Source organism: Cheilinus undulatus, linkage group 6, assembly GCF_018320785.1.
Source record: "Cheilinus undulatus linkage group 6, ASM1832078v1, whole genome shotgun sequence".
NCBI classification, from domain to species: domain Eukaryota; kingdom Metazoa; phylum Chordata; class Actinopteri; order Labriformes; family Labridae; genus Cheilinus; species Cheilinus undulatus.
This window is the reverse complement of record NC_054870.1, coordinates 3,587,933-3,609,155: the sequence shown is the minus strand read 5'-3', so window position 1 is coordinate 3,609,155 and position 21,223 is coordinate 3,587,933. Positions and strand designations below refer to the sequence as shown.

The following is a 21,223-nucleotide window of genomic DNA, read 5'->3' as shown; positions in this document are numbered from 1 at the left end:
ACTTGAATGCAGACATCATGGCATCATGCCCCGGTATTCAGTGGAGGAAACACTAGAGACTGATGACTTTAGAGCAGATAGTTTTGAGAGCTGGGGTTGAAACTCTAGTGGGAGAAACAACAGCCAGAGAGGAGATTCATGAACATTTTAGAGTTAATACTCTAAACAAATTAGAGCCTGTTTACATTTTGCATTATCCTCCATGCTGGGTAATCAGATACAAAGTTTTCTGCACTTTAGTTTGCATATTCACACTTTGCATGAATAATATGTCTCCAATGGTGACCTGATATCAGAATTCACTCGGCTGGTTTACAAATAACAACCTCCATATAATGTCTATGACTCTGAGGCTCACCGTGGCTCATTTACATCCGCCCAGCCTCGCTTGCCATATGTCGTCTCTGAGTTTCCTTTACAAGAGTGTTTATGACAACAAACAGAGAAATGCCATGAAAAAAGGCACCGCTATCCAGCAACCTTACTGCACTCAGCATGCTGGGACACCCAAGACATGAGCTAAGAGGCTAGCTCAGACCTTTTAACAGCTATTCTCCCTCATTTTAGCTTGAACATGCATTTAAAGTAAACACTGATATACTGTTTAACTAATAAATCTTATGGGGTGCTGGTTTGCTGCAGGATTTGGTTAAAATGTGCGATTATACTGGATACCATTTCAATTCATGATTGCGATACAACCCATAAATGGTATCATGAATCACAGAAAAGAATGATGGATTAGAAGTGTGTATTTCTCAACTAAAACATGCTGATATTAGGTTGCATAAAAGTACAAAACCTGAAGTTTTCACAGTGCTGCTTTCAAAATAAATTAATATTTTCCAAAAATGAAAGTTTTTCCTTTTCTGAAAATTAAGGTCCTTCTACAAAGGTCAGCAGTGGAACTATTGTAAACTTAAGGGCCTTTCTGTAGGATTTTTTAATATAATAATAGAAGATGTAGCTTTTTATGTGATTATTTAATTGCACAGCCTGATGTCGGAATGAAACTAGGTTATTTGTGCAGCATTACAGGATTATGATTTATGCAAACCAGACAGGCAGATAATAAGAAATACTGAATTCTTTTAATCAGTCACTTTTGCTTTTTCAAGAGAAATAGTACTAGACAAATGAGAAAAGAAGGTTGGCCCCTTAAATGAACTATTTCTATATTAAAAATTGGTATTAACAGGTCCTCTAAAGAAAATATATTTTACAAAGTGCAATGAAGTTCTGATGACAATTTACATTACTTAAGGAAGTTAAATAATGACATTAGATTATGCCTTATTTGGGGTTTTAGGGATCCTCTCCCAGGAAATGTTTGGTGCCAACACTTTCTTTCATTGTAGTTTATATTTATTTTCCAATTTGTCATTAAAGTGAAGGGACACTTAATCATTTTAACATCCTCTACTTTATGCATGAATGTAATATTTTATTTTATAGCAAGAATAAAGCTCCATCATTCTCACAGAGGTCTGAAAGGTGACCCTATAGACTACAGGAATATGGTCCATTTTTCAAAGGGTGTTCACTTTTAATTTTTTCACATTTTTGTTTGTGAGTTCATCCACCATAAAAATCGGACATTTTGAGATCATCCGCTGACATGGAGAACACATTTTAAGGGATAAAGCAGCTTCTATGACCTGTTGAATCCTGACTGTATGATGATGAACTTTAACCTATTTAGTCTCTGTCTCAGTCACTGTCTGTGGCAATAGTGTGTTTCTATTTAATTGGTGTCAATTCATTATCAATGTAAGTCTTATCAAATCATTCAGGATGCTAAAACATTTCGAAAAATACGCTGCAATCAAGATGTCAGTGTGCTGAATCTGAGCTCATTTATAATTAAATGAATAATGTTCACATGCTGAAGAGAGAGAGAGAGGTCAATCAGAGAAGTTTATAAAATGCCCTGAAGTCTGCAGACACAAACTGAGCGCTGTCTCACACCAGTGAGTCATGCAAGCAGTGCGTAAACTCGGAGATGTGCGTAGGGTCACTGGTGTAGGCATAGCGCCATATTTGTCATGAATTCATGGCCAGCGGCTGCGTAAAAACGCAGGACACGTGCCTGTAAACATCAATGCATCAACTTCTCCTCCCGTTTGATTTTCACGCCTGACATCATGCATGTTACGTTATAGTAACAGCAAAAATAAGTGCATTGCGCCACACAAATATCCGTCCATGCGAAACACAGCACGCCATGCAACTCACAGCATGATGTCCAAGATTATAGCATGGACATATATAGATGCAGGGCTGATTTAAGCGAAGCCTCGATAATTTGCCTCGAGAAATTTTTTTAATCGAATCACTCGGATAATTGGAAGAATCCTTTCAGCCCTAGTAAAAATAACAGCATTTGATAAAAGAAACATCATGCCAACAGTCAAACATGGTGGTGACAGTGTGATGGTCTGGGGCTGTTTTGCTGCTTCAGGACCTGGACTACTTGCTGTGATTGATGGAACAATAAATTCTGCTGTCCATCAGAAAAATCCTGAATGCCAACGTCCGGCCATTAGTTCGTGCCCTCAAGCTCAAGCGCTCTTGGATTATGCAGCAGGACAACGACCCAAAACATATCAGCAAGTCCACCTCTGAATGGCTCAAAACAAATAAAATGAAGGTTTTGGAGTGGCCCAGTCAGGGTCTGGACTTAAATCCAATTAAGATGCTGTGGTGTGACTTTAAATGGGCAGTTCATGCTCAAAAACCCTCCTGTATGGCTGAGTGAAAACAATTCTGCGAAGAGGAGTGGGCCAAAATTCCTCAAAAGCGATGCGAAAGACTCATCACCAGTTATCACAAACGCTTGATTTCAGTTATTGCTGCCAAGGTGGGCACAACCAGTTATTAGGTTCAGGGGGAAATTACATTTTCACATGGGCCCGATAGGTTAAGATTGTTTTCCTGTTAAGAAATAAAATCATCATTTAGACACTGCATTTTGTCTTTGTGAGATAATAAAATTGGTTTGATGATCTGAAACATTTAAGTGTGATAAATATGCAAAAAAATAAAAACAAAATTTAAACACTGTAAACTCTTAGGCAAAGAACAACGTAGCAATGCACAGCAAGTTTAAGTAGAAAGACAAATTATTAGTGCCTTTCCATCTTTGCCTCGGGTTTCTGGCTTTGTCTCTTGTAAACAAACACAGAGGGAACAAAATCCGGACTACTTGAGTTCACTGACGCCTCACCTGGAAGCAAAACACGATGTTTGTTTACTAGCTAACTCTAACATTAGCCAACGTTAACATCAGCTAATACTCTATTAACAGTTGACGGCGTTAAAACGTGATTACATTTTTTTTATGTACAGTTCATCAAACTGTTTTCAAGTTTTATGAAGGTGTAGTTAGAACTTACCTGATACACTGTTAACCCGAAAGTTGTTTGTGATCAAATAATTGAAGTAAATATTACTTAAAAAACTACCTTTTTTGCATTACTTAAGTCATTTTGGTGTATTCTACTGTTATAATGTGACTGTAGAGTGTACTTGTTGTTTTGAGATGGATAAACTTAAAACTTCCATTTTTTAACTTAAACTTTGGGTTTACTTATAATAACAAATGCTTCAAGGTGTTGAATTCAAACTTGTCTTGGCTTGTTTGAAACAAAATTGCGCAATTTCCTTGTTCAAGCATCTAAGACAGAAGCTAAAAAGACCGGTTTCTCCCTCACTTGGTTCTAAACATCTTGCACTGTAAAAATGCAACATCATATGGCAAATCTGCAGTTTTCCCAGAATGCCGTTGGGCACTAAGCCTTTATGCACTCTGTTTGCTGCTGCTGTATTGGCCAGAACACTTTTGAAAAGAGATTTTTAATCTCAAAGAGGTTTTCTCCTGGTTAAATAAAGGTTTAAGAAAATAAATAAATAAAATGCACCATGAGTGAAGTTGCTGTCTCAGTTACATAGGGGGCGATGTTAATGTTATTAGTGTGAGTGAATGTTGGATAGCACACTGACATTAATGAAATATCAGCCTTGGGTTCAGTGGGTCATTAACAGCCATTGTTGTAAATGGTGGAACAGTTTGTCCACCTTTGGTGAAATAATAACTTCAAAAATCTTGTACAGAGAGTACTGTCTGACATTTTAAGGCAATCAGTTGACTGTGATATTTTGAGTTCTATGAACTTATTGGTGTTTACATTGCACTAAAAATATTAAATATGGCACACTCAAAGTATATGATTTAACCTAAGTCCTGCAAACTTAAATTCAACCAATTTTGTTTTACAGTGTACACATTTTGAAAACATGAAGTTGACTTAATTTAATTTTCCAAATTATTTTCAATCAAATCAACTTGTAATTTATTGCAATGGACTTGAAATATAAGTTTAAGTTTAATAATTATGCAGAGCAATTGACTTTGCAAGAGATTTTAAGTTAAATCAACTTGGCATTTAGTTTGTTGTGCTTAAAAACTTAAGTTAAATTCACCCAACTTTTCATTAAACATTACTTAAATGTTTAAGAACAACCGGTTTCCTCAAATTTTTTAGTAAATTCAACTCATCTGGGCTTACAGTGTATATTGATGTATCCCCTGGCAGATTTATTTAACTTATCTTTATCCACTTGTTGTATCCCTCCGAGCTGGAAATGTGCCAGAGTCACTCCACTTTTTAAAGGTGGTAACCCATCTGATGTAAATAACTATAGACCTATTTCAATTATTTGTATTACTGCAAAAATCTTTGAGAAATTAATTTTTAACTAATTATCACACTACAATAATCAATTTGATATTTTATCTCCCTCACGGTGTGGTTTTAGACCTATTTTTTCTACTACAACCACTCTTCTAAAGTTTAAGAATGACTTGTTTTCTGCTTTTGACTCTGGTCAGACTGTAGGAGCTATTTTTATTGATCTCACCAAGGCTTTCGACCTGGTAGATCTTTATCTCCTTCTGGATAAACTCCATCATATTGGTTTAGATCATAGTGCTCTCTGTTGGTTCAATGCCTACCTTCATTGTAATCACTTTCCTTTGTCCAAAAAGACTTTTACATCCATTTCTTGTAAATATTAGCCTAGTTTGAGAACTCATAATAGTTATGATCCTACTTCCAATCAGCAGTGACAATACTACGAAAACTCAAACCTCTCAGTCCAGTCCCAGGACCCCTCCTCCTGTCCCTCACCTGATGGATTTGATTAAATGGATTTTTAAAATGCTGTAGGGGTTGGATTACAAACTTGAATCAGGTGTATTGAACCATGGAGCTCTGTGTCTCCAGGACCAGTGGCGGGGCTAGACTTTTATCCTTGGGGTGGCCAGAGGGTGGTCAAGGCGATTTCAGGGGGTCCACAGACTATGACAATGAATTTGTTTCTCAAACAATCAATTGCAATTGGAGTCTCTAAATGTTGAAATATATTTAAGTACATATTAAGCACAGTGTTTTTAATTTGCAGTTTATTAACAATGTGTATTAACTTGTGTATTTTGCATTGCCACATGCATTGAGCCTTTTTCAAAAAATTGGTCATGCTTCGCTATTTCTTCTAATATGGCCAAAAAGTTGCCCTCAGACTCTCGATGACCCCTCTGTGCTATATTTTTAGTTGCGGTCTAAAGAAGCACATTTGGTATTGTTTTCACATAATGTTGATTTTCTTCCACTTTCTTTTGCTTCTTCTTTCTTTTTCTTTTTTTCTTCTGCTGCTGTGGTCGCCCATCCACGCGGTATGAAGCCGTCAGATAAGTCATCTTTAATGGTTGGATTGATGTTAACAGACTATGCTCGTTATTTGATGAAATCCACGCTTTTGTGTTGTTTTTCCACAGGTGTTTAGTGATTGTTTTTTTTTTTTTTTTTTAAGGATGAGCCCAGTTAATATCCATGTGAAATAAAGACGAGTTTGGATGTTTGAATTTTTCCAAAGATGGTAAAAAGCAGAACAAGCAACGTGGATGACCCCATGTCTATAACACCTCAGTGTGCAACGCAGCCGAGCTCAGGCCTCGATCCAACAAACTTATGGTGCTAACGCCACTACCCTTTCCACTCCGCCAATGTTCTGGTCGAATGTTCTTTAAAAAACAAACAAAAAAAAAGAATAAATAAAATAAAATAAAATAAAATATTATTTTCATCATCCCGGCGCAGTTGCAAATTCTGAAGTGTGCTGCTGTGGTCACCCATCCGCGCGGTATGAAGCTGTCAGATAAGTCATCTTGAATGGTTGGGTTGATATTAACACTATCTTCGTTATTTCATCAAATCCACACTTTAATGAATGGAATTCTTCCCTTGTCCAACATTTGACCAATGAAAGCGGCGCAATGTTGGAGCTCAAAAGCTTTTTTTTCCCTTTTTTTCGGAGGGAGACACTGATTACCGCCTGCCAGCAGTCACTGTCAAAGCTAGCGGATTTTTCAACACTACTGAATGTAAATGGTGAGTTTTATCATATTATTCCAGAATGGTGTAATTTATTTAAAAGATACGAACGATTGAACTTGTTTTGCTGTTGTGTCATGCGTACTTATGTCGCTTACTTTGACTGAATTTCCAGTGCCATTAATTAATTAAATGCACCATTAATAAATTAAATATGCCATTAATTAATTAAATGTGTCATGAATTAATTAAATGTGCCATTAATTAAATGTGTTACTAATTAATTAAATGTACCATTAATTAATTAAATGTGCCATGAATAATTAAATGTGCCATGACTTAAATAAATGTGTCATGAATTAATTAAAATTGGTGATAGCTATTTAATTAATTCATGGTTCCTGCTCCAGCAGTGCATCATGAATTAATTTTATCTGTCATCCTCTCACATCAAACTCAGTGGGCAGAACTAACACTGAACAGTCACAAACCATTGGTTTGGTCTGCAGGATTGCCACATTGGGGCGTTTACCACCAAACAAACTAACACACAAACATGGCAGCGATCACTGAGGACCTGCATGAGCTCTCCCGTGAGTTAATAACAGATATTTTAGTCCTGTCAGAACACGTTGACACTGGAATTTCGGACCCTGAACATGTGGCTAGCAAAGCAGAGGGATTTATTGAAGTTCTTGGAGTTATTTCCGCTCTGTCTGACCATTGACATATTTAATTAATTAATGGTACATTTAAATAATTCATGGCACATGTAATTAATTCATGACACATTTAATTAATTCATGACACATTTAATTAATTCATGACGCATTTAATTAATTTATGGTACATTTAATTAATTCATGGCACATTTAATTAATTCATGACTCATTTAATTAATAAATGGTACATTTAATTTATTAAGTACACATCTAATTAATTAATGGTACAATTAATTACACATTTAATTAATTAATGGCTTATTTAATTAATTAATGAATTATATATTTCATTTTGGCACTCTCAGTCCTCCACAATCTTACCTCAGAATTTTATCAAACATTTCCTACTGAAACCTCACAGTTTCTACTTGCAGTCTACAATGAATCCACCATTAAAGAAGAACTGCCTCATTCAATGAAGCAAGGTCTAATTACCCTGATCCCAAAACCCAAACAGGATCTACTTCTTATTGACAACTGGCGGGGAATTACTCTATTAAACAATGACTACAAAATTCTTGCATCTATTCTGGCTAAAAGACTGAAAACTGGATTAAGTGACGTTATTCATGAATCTCAAAGTGGATTCATGCCAGGACGTCACATCTCTGATAATATCAGATTGATTTTAGATTTAATAGATTACAGTGATTTAATCCCGGGTGATCCCATAATACTTTTTCTGGATTTTCAGAAAGCTTTTGACACAGTCAGCCATAAATTTATCTTTGATACCCTCTCTTTTTTTGAATTTGGAAACTTTTTTACAAAAGCTATTAAAACACAAAAATAACAACAGCTCAGTGAAACTCCTACATGGTACATCTCCAAGATTTAATATCAGTAAAGGTGTAAGGCAAGGTTGCCCAGCGTCCCCGTACATCTTCTTACTAGTTGCCCAAGTATTAAATGATCTAGTTTTACAGAGCCCTGTTAAAGGAATTGATGTTCTTGGCAAAGAACTTAAAATAACACAGCTCACAGATGATACAACAATGTTTGTGAAAAATGCTGATGAAGTTCCCAAAGCTCTGTCCACTATTTCTAAACTTTGAGAAGTCTCAGGCTTAAACTTAAATCTTAAAAAATGTGAAACTCTATCCCTAAATAAGATCAGTCATACTGAAATCTGTAGCATCCCAGTTAAAGATTTGGTAACTTATCTTGGAATTATTATTAGTAATAATCCTAAAGAGAGAGAACCAAACAACTTTGCTCCTGTTGTAGAAGCAATTAAAAAGAAATGTAACTGTTGGTTGACTTATGGATATATGGAGGAGTGTTGTTAAGCAAAGCAGAAGGAATGTCAAGAGCCTCTTATGCTTTTTGTTCACAACTAGATAAAATTCTTTACAGTTTTATATGGAGAAACAAACCCCAGAAAGTGAAAGAAACAGTTCTTACCAATCCTCTGGCTGAAGGACTAAATGTGCTTACTTTTAATGTTTTTAACCAAACTATAAAAATAAATTGGATTAAAAGATTCTTAAAAAATCCCAATAGCTTATGGAACATCATCCCTAATTATCTTTTCCAGAAAATAGGTGGCCTCAGTTTTCTTTTACAGTGTCCTTACTCAATAGGAAAACTACCAGTCAAACGTGCTAACTTTCATCAGCAAGTTTTATTATGCTGGAAGCTTCTCTACAAACATAACTACTCTCCTCACCATTGTATGTTGTGGAACAATACGTACATTTCACACAGAAATAAAACTCTGTACTTGAATAACTGGTCTGTGAACAACATAAATACTGTGAAACAACTCTTAAATGAAAATGGTGAATTATATAGCTATGAGGCATTCTTAGATACTTATAATTTTGAGGTTTCCAGACAGAGGTTTGATATGGTGCTCAGATCAATTCCTTATAATATTATAACCCTTGCTCGTAATATTCAGAGTACCACACTCTCTGTATTGGAGAGACCCATTTCCATAAATGGCATTGATTTGTTGGACAGAAAGTGCACAAATAATTTTATTAGAAGTGGTCTGGAACATATCACCATTCCCATTTGTAAGTATGGATCAGTATGTCTGAATAGAGAACAATGGAACACGATCTTTTTGTTGCCTCATAGATAGATACTCCCAAGTAAAATTAAAGAGTTTCTCTATAAAATTGTTCACAGATACTATCCTGTCAAAGCAAATGTTTGTCATTTTTTACCAGATATAAATAATACATGCACTTTTTGTGAATGTGAAGGAGAATCTATTGAACATATATTTGTTGACTGTTTTCACACTACTTCTTTTTGGTTCCACTTTACAAAGAGATCTCTCAAGAATGCTCAAAAAAGAAACCCAGTTTTTTATACACAAAATGATTTGGCTTAAAAAATTACCCTCTTTTCATGTATTCAAAATTACAGATCTCCAGTTATACCTCAGCACCATTGAAAAACTAAATCAAAAGAATAAAAAATTAATAAAAACATTAAGATTGTTCGAAAAATTTAAATATCTGCCTTTTTCTTAGCAGACCCTGAACTTATGGTTCATTCTTTTCTTTGTTACATGTATGTTTATTGTAAATTTCATCCTGTTATTATTTGCACTACTTGTCAAAGATCTGTTGTTATATCTATTTGAATGAATCTGATGACAATGTATTGTATGGAAACTTAAAAAAAAAAAAAAAAAAAAAAAAAAAACTGTCTCTCCAACCGTTTTTCTCTGTTTCCGTCTGACTAGTACAACTTCCTGTTTTCACAGGCGCTTGGTGACACCTAGTGGACATTTTTATAACTACACCATAAACAACAACATTTACAAACTGAAGTTACATTTGTGTGGTGAAGGCAACAGAAATAATGAGATCCAACTCTTTTTCCAAGTCTGATCACAAAGCCATAATTCCCAGTTAAATGATAAGATTAGAGTCAGAATTTTAATCTCAGAATTCTGGTTTCTTTTCGGCTAGAATCTAATACAAATCTAAGAATTCTGACTTCAATGTCAAATTCTGAGATTAAAGTCTCAGAATTCAGACTTTAATTTAGGAATTCTGACTTTTATCTTAGTATTTTGAATTTAATCTCAGAATTTGACTTTTATCTTGGACTTCTGGCTTAAATCGTAGAAATCATCCTTTTGTCAGGATTAACACTTATATATGAATTCTGACCTCAACTTTGAATTCTGATTTTTTTCTTAGAATTTTTATTATAATCTTAGAATTTCAACTTTAATCTAGGAAGCCTGAATTAAATATCAAATTCTGAGATTAAAGTCAGGATTGAAACAACAGAATTCTGACTTTTATTCAGGATCTGACTTTAATCTCTGAATTCTGACTCTAATCTGAGAATTCTGACCATTTTTTCAGAATTCTGGCTTTAATCACGGAAATCTTACTTTTTCAGTATTATGACTTTAATCTTAGAATTCTGATCTTTATATAAGAATTTGTGAATTTCATCTCAAATTCTAAGGTTAAAGTCAGGATTTTTATCTCAGACTACTTACTAGTATTAACCCCTTAACACCTGTGGTCACATATTTGATACATACTTTTATGATACCTTTACCTAATCAGTATATTCAATAAATTACTCAAAAAAAAATATGAATACAATCTGATGAATGATTAAAAAAATGCCCCCAAGTGGATTATCAGTTACCAAAAACACCTAATGAATAAAATGAGACACAAAATATAGTTGTTAAATTTTATGGAAATTTTGATTTTTTCTTTTTATTTCAGTAAAAAGTTAAATGAACATTTCAGTTCCAAAAAAAATAGATTTTTCTGGCTATTATTTGTGTTTCCAGGCATTAAGGGGTTGATAATTCCTACTTTAATCTAGGAAATCAGACTATAGTTTAAGATTTCTGACCTCAATCTCTGAATTCTGACTTTAATCTGAGAATTCTGACTTTAATCTGAGAATTCTGACTTTAATCTCTGAATTCTGACTCTAATCTCTGAATTCTGACTCTAATCTCTGAATTCTGACTTTAATCTGAGAATTCTGACATTCTTTTAAATATTAGAATTCTGAAAGCAGAAAGTGTTTCACCTCCTTTCAGTGGGAGGTTTACAAATATTTTTTCATTTTTCAACTTTTAATCTAACTTAATATAATTCATATGGGAAAAGACAGGAGTAGAGAAATCACATTTTTTATTTTATTTTATTTCATTTTTTATTTTTTGGGGAAAGGGGGCTTGTTTTTTTTTTTCAAATTATTCATTTGGGGCGAACCGAAGCACTCGGAGAAAACCCTAAATCCCCCCTCAGTGGACCTGCAGGTTCTCCTCATAGCCTTCAGGCTCTGACAGGAACCTTCAGCTTTGGCTGTGAGTTGAACTCTGCAGGGCCCTTTAGGCACCTGAAGCCAGGCATCACATCCAGCTATACTCTCTCTGGTAGCCAAAGTGAGGCCACTCACACCGAGAATAAACCAGAGGCCGGACTTCAGGCCCCAGCACACCTTTTCACAGCTTTTTTGTCAGTGTGCTGTGAAAAGGTGTGTCCCACCAACCCACCCCTATGCAGACCAGCTTTCAGCCACCACAAGAGGCAGGAGGGTGAAGATTGTAGTTCTCCTGCAGGTCGGGTCCTTTAGAAGCGTCTGTAAGAAACAACAGGAGAAATATGGATGTTAGACTCACAGCTTCATTAACTCACATGTCCATGTAAAAATAATAGAAGGGGTGAGACAGCACATTTACATTTCCAGTGGATAAATACAGAATACACACATATTATACACACACGTGTAGAAAACACATTGTTGTCATTTTTAAGATTAATGCCTGAAAGCAGAAGCAGACTCAGGATGTTTGAGGGCCGAGGGCTGCAGTGATAAATAGGGCACCTGCTGTATGTTGTTGGACACAGGTTTTGTCAAGTTTTACCCACTTTGAGGGCGATAAAGGCGGCGATTTGTCAAACTGTCCTGAATAAAAAGGCTCCAAAGAAGACACTTTGTCAAATTTGTCCACATAGAGGGCACCAGAGAGGGCAGGTTGATGAATTATTGCCATCTACAGGGCAACAAATCATGGAATTGATCACATTTTGCCCATTAAGAGAGTTTTTTTTATCACATAGAGGGCACTTTGTTTGATTATGCACACTAAATGGACATTTTATCAAATTTTGTCCATATTGAGAACATTTTAGAGGGCGCTTTTGCAGTGTTTGTTTGTTTGTTTGTTTTTTGTGTGTGTGTGTGTGTGTGTTTTTTTTGTTGTTTGTTTTTTTGTCAAACATTATGGAACTGGGGGTGTGGGGAGATCACCCCCTCTGCCCCCCCTCTGTTTCCTCCAGTATCTGAAAGCTATAAAATCTTTGAGCTAGTGGGTGGAAAATGAAGCTCTGGGATGCTGTGGCATCCCAAAATCATAAATCAGTTAATGCCACTATCATCTGGAGTGCAAAAACAGGAAGTCCAGATGCTTCTACTCCTCTGGTTTTCAAACTTTTTTTGCCCAAGGCACACCAAAGGTTAAGCCAAAATCTCAAGGCGTACCATATTCACATTGTTAAAAATGATGCAAAAACAAGGCAAAATTAGGCAAAAACTGGTGAAACAAAGTAAAAATGGGAAAAATTGGCAAAAAGTGGCCAAACAATGGGTTAACAGTGGCAAAAACGTGTTGCAAGTGTCAATAATGTAAAAAGACTTGGCAAAGGTAGTAAAAATGGCTTAAAAGTGAAGAAAAAATGGGGAAAACAGTGGCCAAACAAAGGGGAAAACAGGCAAAATTGGCACAGTGTTGCAATTCTGGGTTCAAAGTTGCAAAAAGGTGGAGCACGTTAGAAAAGAAAGGAAGAGAGTGCAGGAGTAAGGAGGAGTTAGTACTGGTAGTTCTGAGCTTTACCTCACGAGCTTGAAGGTGATGTTGCGCTTCACAGGTGCTGCAGGTGTGGAGAGTGTGGAGGGCTGGTCGCAGAGCTCGTCTGCAGGGACGGTCTGAGACGTAAACGCTGGAGCCTTCTGTGAAAAACATTTCTTGTGTGAGCTGTGGATCTTATGGCTCAAATCAAGCGAAAATTAAAGTGAGCAGGCTTTCTGTGATTAATAGATAGAGAGAGTTTGACTTACGAGGTCAGGTCTGAGCTTCTTGCTCTGAGTTTCAGGCTCAGAGCTACAAACTCTCTTTGTGCTCTGAGAAGGACCAGAGTTTCCACGTTCTGCAGCAGAAGAGGACACAGGATGGGTGGGCTGGCCTTCAGATCTCTTCTTCTTGGCTGAAGTTTCCAGCTGTTGATGAAGAGGCCGCTTTGTTCCCTGTGGACCCACCGAGGCTGAGGCAGACGGGCGGCTTGTTGAAGGAACTGAACTCTGCAGACAACAAGAAAAATGTTTTTGTGGCAATTTAACCAACAGTCTTTTAGGTGCAGTTTCACATCTTATGGCTTTTAAAGAAAATGTCTATAGAGATAGAACGCGCTTCATCGGATTCAAATATATTACAGATTAATGTCAGCTGATGCTGAGAGTGATTCTGAGGTTTTAATGCAGGTCAATCCTCAAATTACAGGCCTTAAAACACACAATTTAAAGTCTGAGGATGGATAATTGAACTAATTTCAGTCCTTCAGGCTGTTGAGGTTGCTTAGCATCCCATTAGGATTCCAGGAAGTGACTGCAGCCAACCAGGAAACAGCCATGATGAAACAGGAAGTTTGTAGTTTTCATAGCTTCTTAAACATGCTTCATTTTCACACTTATTTAGGACAATCTGAGCTAAAAGCAGCAGCTTCATACATGCTCTAACATCAGCTGTTTTCATCTCATTTCAGTGCCAGCATGTGAGCCAGTAAATCTGCAGATATCTCCACATGTAAACAAATAGTTTCATCATAACATACTCATCAGAAAGCATGGGTTGACATACCTGGTTCCTCTTTAGAGCTAGCGGTTTAGGCCAGCCTTTACCAGTCATGGCTGGTCTGACAGCGCCGCATGGAGCCGCTGAAGAAGTCGGTCTCACAACAGGCGCCGCTGGCCTGAACACCCTGTTTCCCGGATGAGGGTCCCTCCAGGTCTGGTTCTCCTTCAGGATGTACCGGGACGATAAAGTCACCCCATTCTCTGTCATGTTGGTTGTTTCAGACAGGTTGTAGACTGCAGGAACAAAAGTTATGAGGTTTACAACATCACACAACATGGGTGGCTATTATTGCATTTTAAAGGATTATTCTAGAAACATACCATGACATCTGAAGGGTTTTAGCTCAAAGTAAAGATTAAATGCTCTGGGCCGGTACACCTTCGGGTCCAGGAGCAGTCCGATGAGCCAGGAAGTGGTGATTCTGAAACAGACAGACCAATGAGATGACATGTCAAACACCACTGAATAGAAACCTTCTGACTACCATGAACACCTTTGACTGCAGACGTAGATTTCATTTCATGATTGACCCTCAGGCATCACTTTCATTTACTGCCCTTTAAAGCCATTAAGGACAAAAACGTCCACTTCCAAAAAACTGCTATAAAACTTAACAGATTCATATTTTTTCAGCTTCTTTTGCATAAATCTCTGAAACAACTTCAGCTGTGCTCAAAACTACCAAACATTCAATCATTTTGAGGATTTTAACCCTTAAAATGCCAGTTTGATTACTTAAACTCAATATTGTTTTTTTATGAAAAATAATAATAATAAAAAAAGTGATATCTTCCTTAAACCAAATGTTGGATGGCTGGGCCATTATTTCTAAATCCAGCTTGGACATGTCAACGATTAGCCAAAATACTGACTTTGATGCATTATTAGTTTTTTGTGTAGCATCAGATTTAAAATTCACTACCCTTTGGAGTCATTAAGGAAAACGTCAAGTCACTCTAAAGGGTATTAAATTTTAAGTCAGATGCTACACAAAAACTAAATATGCATGAAAGTCAATATTTTGGATAATGTTTGACATACTCAGGACTGATTTTAACCCCCCCAACATCAGTTTTCTGAAAAATAATGACTGTTTTGCTATTTTTTTTTAGAAAGAATATGACCATCCTGTAATCAAACTGACATTTAAAGGGTTAAAATCCTGAAAATTATCCAAGAATTGATTGTTTTGATCAGAACTGAAGTTGATTAAAAGATCTAACCAAAAAAAGCAGAAAAAAATATGAATGTATACTATTTTATTGCTGTTTTTGTCCTTAATGACTCCAAAGGGTAGTAAATTTTAAATTGGATGCTACACAAAAACTAAATATGCATGAAAGTCAATATTTTGGCTAATCATTGACATGTCCAAGCTGGATTTAGAAATAATGCCCCCGCCATCCAACATTTGGTTTAAGGAAGATATCGCACTGTTTTCACTGTTTTTATAAAAAACAACATTGACTTTAAGTAATCAAACTGGTATTTAAAGGGTTAAAATCCTAAAAATGATTGAATGTTTGGTCATTTTGAGCACAGCTGAAGTTGTTTAAGAGATTCATGCAAAAAAAAAGCTAAAAATTTTTAATCTGTTAAGTTTTTATAGCAGTTTTTTTGGAAGTGGACATTTTTGTCCTTAATGGCTTTAAAGGGTAGTAAATTTGTTTCAGTGTCCTCTAACCTATTAGAGCAACTGAAATTTGAATTCAAAAATTTTGCTTAGAAGGAAACTTTGTTGCAAATAATTAGACCATATGCACTAACAGCTAAAATGGTGAGCAGAGAAAGAGGAAACATTTGCCCAAATGGACAAAAATGTCCCCAGTGATGCCTGAGGGTTAAAACCAGTGACAGAGTCAACTATGAACACGTTTGGCTCAAACTCTAAAGAAAGCCTCCTGCCGTCATTAAAATAGAGTCATGCTGTCATGTTTCCTTACTTTCCATCTCTGGTTGGAGGAGCAGTGAGGGACTCCACGTGGGCCCTGGAAATGTATTCAATCCTCTCCAGGGTCTTCACCAGGTGCCTGATTTTGGACTCCAACAGTCCGACCCTGAAGACAAAACATAACGTTTAGAAAGGCAAAAGCAACGCAGCAGCTGGGAATAAAAGATTCAGAGTGAAACTGGGCTTCTCATCTCGGGGCTCTGTGTACTCACCATTCAGGATGCTTCTCCTCTGTAGGCGACGTGAGCTGCAGTTTGATGTAGTGCCTGTAAAAGCAGAGACAGAACAATGCTGACAGACTGCACAAGGCTGGACACTTACTACACTGTCTAGAAACCAGACTGGAATTTGACTCATTGTTAGAGGGATTTATGATCCATATTTCAATCAGGGCAAGCTTGGACACTTGTCCTTATTCTAGACCAGGGGTGTCAAACTCAATCACAGCAGGGGCCGGATTCTGGATTCAGGTCTAACCTGAGGCCCTAACAAGGTCACCTTTTTTAACCAGAAACTGTCAACCTCATTTCACAAATAATAAATGATTCTGACACTTAAAAGTTAAAAGATAAGTTGAACTGTACTGAGAATAGAAAATCTATTAGTTCAAAAAGATCAAAACATGAAATTGAAATTGAAAAACACATTTTAAAGGTAAATATATCAGAAAGAAAGTCAAAATCTTGAGTTTAAAAGGTCAAAATAGGAAATAAAATTTGTCATCATGAAATTAAAAGTCAAAATATGATTCAAAATTTCAGATTGTGAGTCTGAAAGGTCAAACTATGGGATTATGAAGTCAAAGTCTGGAGTTGAAACTATGAGGTTAAATACAAAATAACTGGTTAAAAAGGTCAAAATATCACTTAAAAATTAGAATTATGAATCTTAAAGATCAAAATATTATAGAAGTCAAAATTATGAGTTGAAATGCTCAAAGTAGGAAATAAAAAGTCAAAATCTTAAGTTTGGGTTCTGATTGTGAGATGCTAAATTGAAATGTGAAATTAAAACAAAAAATAATTTATTTTCCTACATTCCTGACTTCTTATCTAGATATTTTTACTTTCTTTTTTTAGATTTTATGACTTAACAAGGATATCTTAAATCAACAAGGATAAGTTCACATTTTTATACTTTAGGAAATCTGCAGACCTCAGACTGATGGGACAGTTAGAACAGAAATATCAGATCATCTTGCGGGCCCAATTTAACAGTTCCACGGGGTGGATTTGGCCCCCGGGCCTTGAGTTTGACACCCTTGTTCTAGCCTTGCAACTTCAGAGAAACCCCTGTGCTGACTCTCTATGATTGTGGCTTTCTTTTTGTGTATTTCAGATTAAATCTCTGTAAAAAGCACCATAAAGGCTGTAAATGTCTGCTCACTATCTAAAACACTATTACCCTCACTATAAATCTCATACTGTCTGTTCTGACTCTATAATGGCTTAAAAACGGACTAATATCAAAAACAGTCACAGCACAGATTTTCCCAGAGAGGTCTGAACAGACAGCATGTTTATTCAAACAGGACAAGATTACAGACAGCTCAGATTCATCCATACTTCAGCTACAGAACAGCACATTTCAGTCACACATCATACATTACAATGATTTAGCCAGTTTAAACACTGAACCATCGATTAAACTGATCATTTGAGCACGCTTCAGTCTAAAACGGCCAACTGTGGTCTGCAAACCCACAAACCAATCATTCCTCAGCTGTTACTTTGGTATTTTTAGGTCTGATGTTCAATCAAACAAAGACACGATCTTAAAACAGCGTCAAAATAAAACTAGAACACAATTAAGGCAGTAAAACAGCACATTACAAATAATCCATCACTGATTTAAACAGAAAATAACATTTCAGCACCTTATCAACACAACATCACACATTTGATTACAACCAAAAAACATGCAAGCAACATGTCAATAAAAGTTTTCAGTGTTTATTTTTAGAGCATCATTTCACAAAAACACTCCCATAACAACTGAATCTGCTACGCACAGCACAATGTTTAAAAGCACGATTCCTCGTCTACAGACCTCACAGTAAAGATCAAATAAAGAGCACAGATAGTACACAATGTGATTAAAATCCTTTCTTATACAAATGGTACAAAACAACCAAATGTATGAAAATAAACAACAGGAAAATCAGCTGACATCAGTCTGTGCACATGTACAGATCATGAAATACTTCACAATTATAAACAGCGGCTGAAGCATCTAAAAAGTGTCTAAAAAGTGGTTCTCAACTGGCAGGTTGGGGCCAAAAAGTGGGTCATGGAGCTTCTTTCAGCAGGTCTGGAGAAATCAACTCTCAGTAAATCTACGCAGTGCTTTTTAAACATGTCTGCTCTGTCTGCTGTCATGTTTCGTACCATCTAAGGTCAAAAGGGAACGGTTCTATAGAGCAGTGGTTCTCAACTGGTGGGTGGGGACCCAAAAGTGGGTCACAGAGTGGTTTTCAGTGGGTCTCGATAAGGTGTCTGGGAAAAACGGTGGCAAAAGTCCTGAAGTCCATCTTGGACATGCATTGATACCTTTTGTTTTACCCTGTTTTACTGTGAAATTGTGTAAATTTAAATTTTTGATCAATATTTCAACTAATTGATCTTCTCTTCTTGTAATAAATGGCTACTTTTCTCATGATAATGAAATAAGTTCACAAGTTCTCTGGAAAATTGGCTAAAATTGCCAAATGATGGAGAGAGAGGGTGTAAAATTTGTCAGTTTTGTCCCTTTTCTTTTTATATATCAGGTGTTTTGGTCCAGCTGATGTTGAATATTGTTTGGAAACTCCTGGTAAGACAGACTGGTGGGTCCTGAGGCCAGACCAGTTGAGAACCACTGTTGTAAAGGATCTGATTAAACAGATCTTTTTAGGGGAAAAACGTAAATGTAGGCTAATACAGGCGAAGGTGATGAGTCCAGAGGTGAGAGCGGCTGAAAACCACTGTTTAGGAAAGTCACATGTATTTGAGAGTGCTTTCTGCAGCTTTCTGTTCCTTACTGGACTAAATAATACATACTGGTACTGATCCGTGAACTTTGATGTTTGGAAAAGTTTGGCCCACTTCTCTTTGCCTTCCTGGATGGCTTCAGTGATGGTGTATCCTGTGAATGTTGAAGGGAAAGTTTTCAGGGCTTTGTAAACAGGATTTGAAGAACTCAGGCAGTTACAGGAGTGGCAAAGTCTGCTGGAAACTGAACCCCAAATAAAAGCAGACTTTTGGGAGCGTGACTCTGTGACGGAGTGATTTAATCACACAGAAAAATCCCTCTTTTGGTGATTTGAGAGAATATCAGATCTGTGACTGCATACCTCTCTGGAGTTCCTCTTTCATGATGCCTAACGTGGAGCGGGACACATTGAAGGTCGAATTCTGCTGGGGGTAAGCCGGGGTGATGATTGGCATCAGGTGGGCGCGGTCGGCTTTGTTGTCCTGAAAATACAGATTAATGACAATATTTTCATTTTAGCTGTTTTCTTTGAGGAAATTTGACATAAAATGTGTGACAGTTTAATATTCACAGCTGTAAATGCAGATAAAATCCTGCTGAAGACATACCAGGGGGTTCCACACTGCGAAGCTCTTATCAAGGTACACCAGAGTTTTCAGCAACACTGGGCGCGGCCACTTCCTGTGAGAAAAATGACACATTTCAGATCATCTGATTCTCTACTGCATGAGTGTCAAACTCAAGGCCCGGGGGCCAAATCCGGCCCGTGGTACAGTTAGCACCAGCCCACAAGATCATATCATATTTTTATCAAATCTGGCCCAGCAGTGTAAGGTCTGCATTCATGATTTCCTGCAGTATAAAAATGTTAACTTAACCCTGGTGACTCAAAATATCCTTAAGTCATAAAAGTTTTAAAAGAGCACAAATAATTAGAAAAAGTCAGAAATGTGGCAAACGAAATTGGTTTGTGTTTTCATGTCATATTTTCAATTTTGTATCTCACAATTATGACTTAAGCTTATGACTACGACTTTCAATGAAATATTTTGACCTTTCAATTCATGATTTTGACTTTTAATCTAATTATGGATCTTTAAGAGTCACAATTTTAAAATTTAGGTCATATTTTGACCTTTTAAAACATATTATTTCAAACTTCATGTCATGTTTTGACCTTTATAACTCCTAACTTTGACTTTTAAGCCCATCTTTTGACCTTTTAGACTCATGATGTTGACTTTTATTTTATCTTTTACCTCTAAAACGCATGATTTCAACTTTTCTCTCATAAAGTTGCCTTTTAAAAATATTGAAACTTTTAATTTTGTGTTTTGACCTTTTGAACAAATAAGTTTGACTTTCTATCTCAGATTTTGAGCCTTTAACGTATCATTTTGTCTCCTTCTTTTATCTTAAATCATTTATCATCAGTGCAAAGTATTTTCCCCCCTGTAACTTACTGCTGGTGAAAATAAAAATGACGTTTATGGTTGAATGTGGACCCTGTTAGGCCCTCAGGTTCGACCTCAATTCAGAATCCAGCCCCTGCTGTGATTGAGTTTGACACCCCTGCTCTACTGCATTACTCAGCAAATATTTACAAGGTTTTATCTCTTCACACTAAATGTCAAGTACGCTCTGACTCTTTAAATTGCCACCATGAAGGGGAAAACTCACCACATGCTGAAAACTTCAAAGAATTTGTGCACCAGAGTCGATGCTGATGCATTGGGGTACATTTTGCAGATGCTCGCCACCATGATTGCCCAAGAAACCCCGCCGAGGAAGCCCAGCTTGTTGGAATAAATCCTCCGGCCTGAAGACACACAAGAAAAGCAGGAAACCGTTTGAGATCTGCAGCTCACTATGTTCTTGAAACAAAAAAAGACCTGTTCTGATATTTGTTAAATCGCTGCAACTGCTTCCTGTGACTTTTGCTATTTTTACATCGTAAGGAAAGGTGTTCTAACTCATAGCAGTTCATAAGAAGAGTCCATAGGTCTGTTTGAAGACGGCCTATGTAGAATAAACACACTTTCATACAGGGAACCCACCAATGAATCTGCTCTTACACACCACATGGACAAATCTGCTGTGCTGATAAAACACTACACATAAAGTAAATCTCTGCTTTGATTATTTCAGTAAAAGGCACTGGCTGTTATGCAGATGTCACAAAAATGACTGAAATATGAAAGGGAATCCTCAAAGACGGGGAATTACAGAGTAAAAGTGGAAATTATTGTTTCCTAACTGGCAAACACATCTGCAGTCTTCATACACTGAAATACCAAGTTGTTTGAATAAGAATAATGTTGCATATTTGCGT

The 21,223-nt window shown here is 36.6% G+C and overlaps 1 protein-coding gene across 1 annotated transcript; it reads right to left on the bottom strand.

Moving 5' to 3' along the window:
* Positions 1-11,327: 11,327 nt before the first annotated feature.
* On the bottom strand, positions 11,328-20,692 carry LOC121511179 (poly(A) polymerase gamma-like). The gene is made up of 11 exons (XM_041789773.1): positions 20,572-20,692; positions 19,500-19,572; positions 19,253-19,373; positions 18,960-19,044; positions 16,134-16,187; positions 15,914-16,027; positions 14,291-14,391; positions 13,974-14,203; positions 13,178-13,417; positions 12,954-13,069; positions 11,328-11,698 (listed from the first exon to the last, which is right to left on the bottom strand). The coding sequence occupies exons 1-11, from the start codon at positions 20,652-20,654 to the stop codon at positions 11,689-11,691; spliced, it is 1,227 nt and encodes a 408-aa protein (XP_041645707.1). The 5' UTR covers positions 20,655-20,692; the 3' UTR covers positions 11,328-11,688.
* Positions 20,693-21,223: the final 531 nt, after the last annotated feature.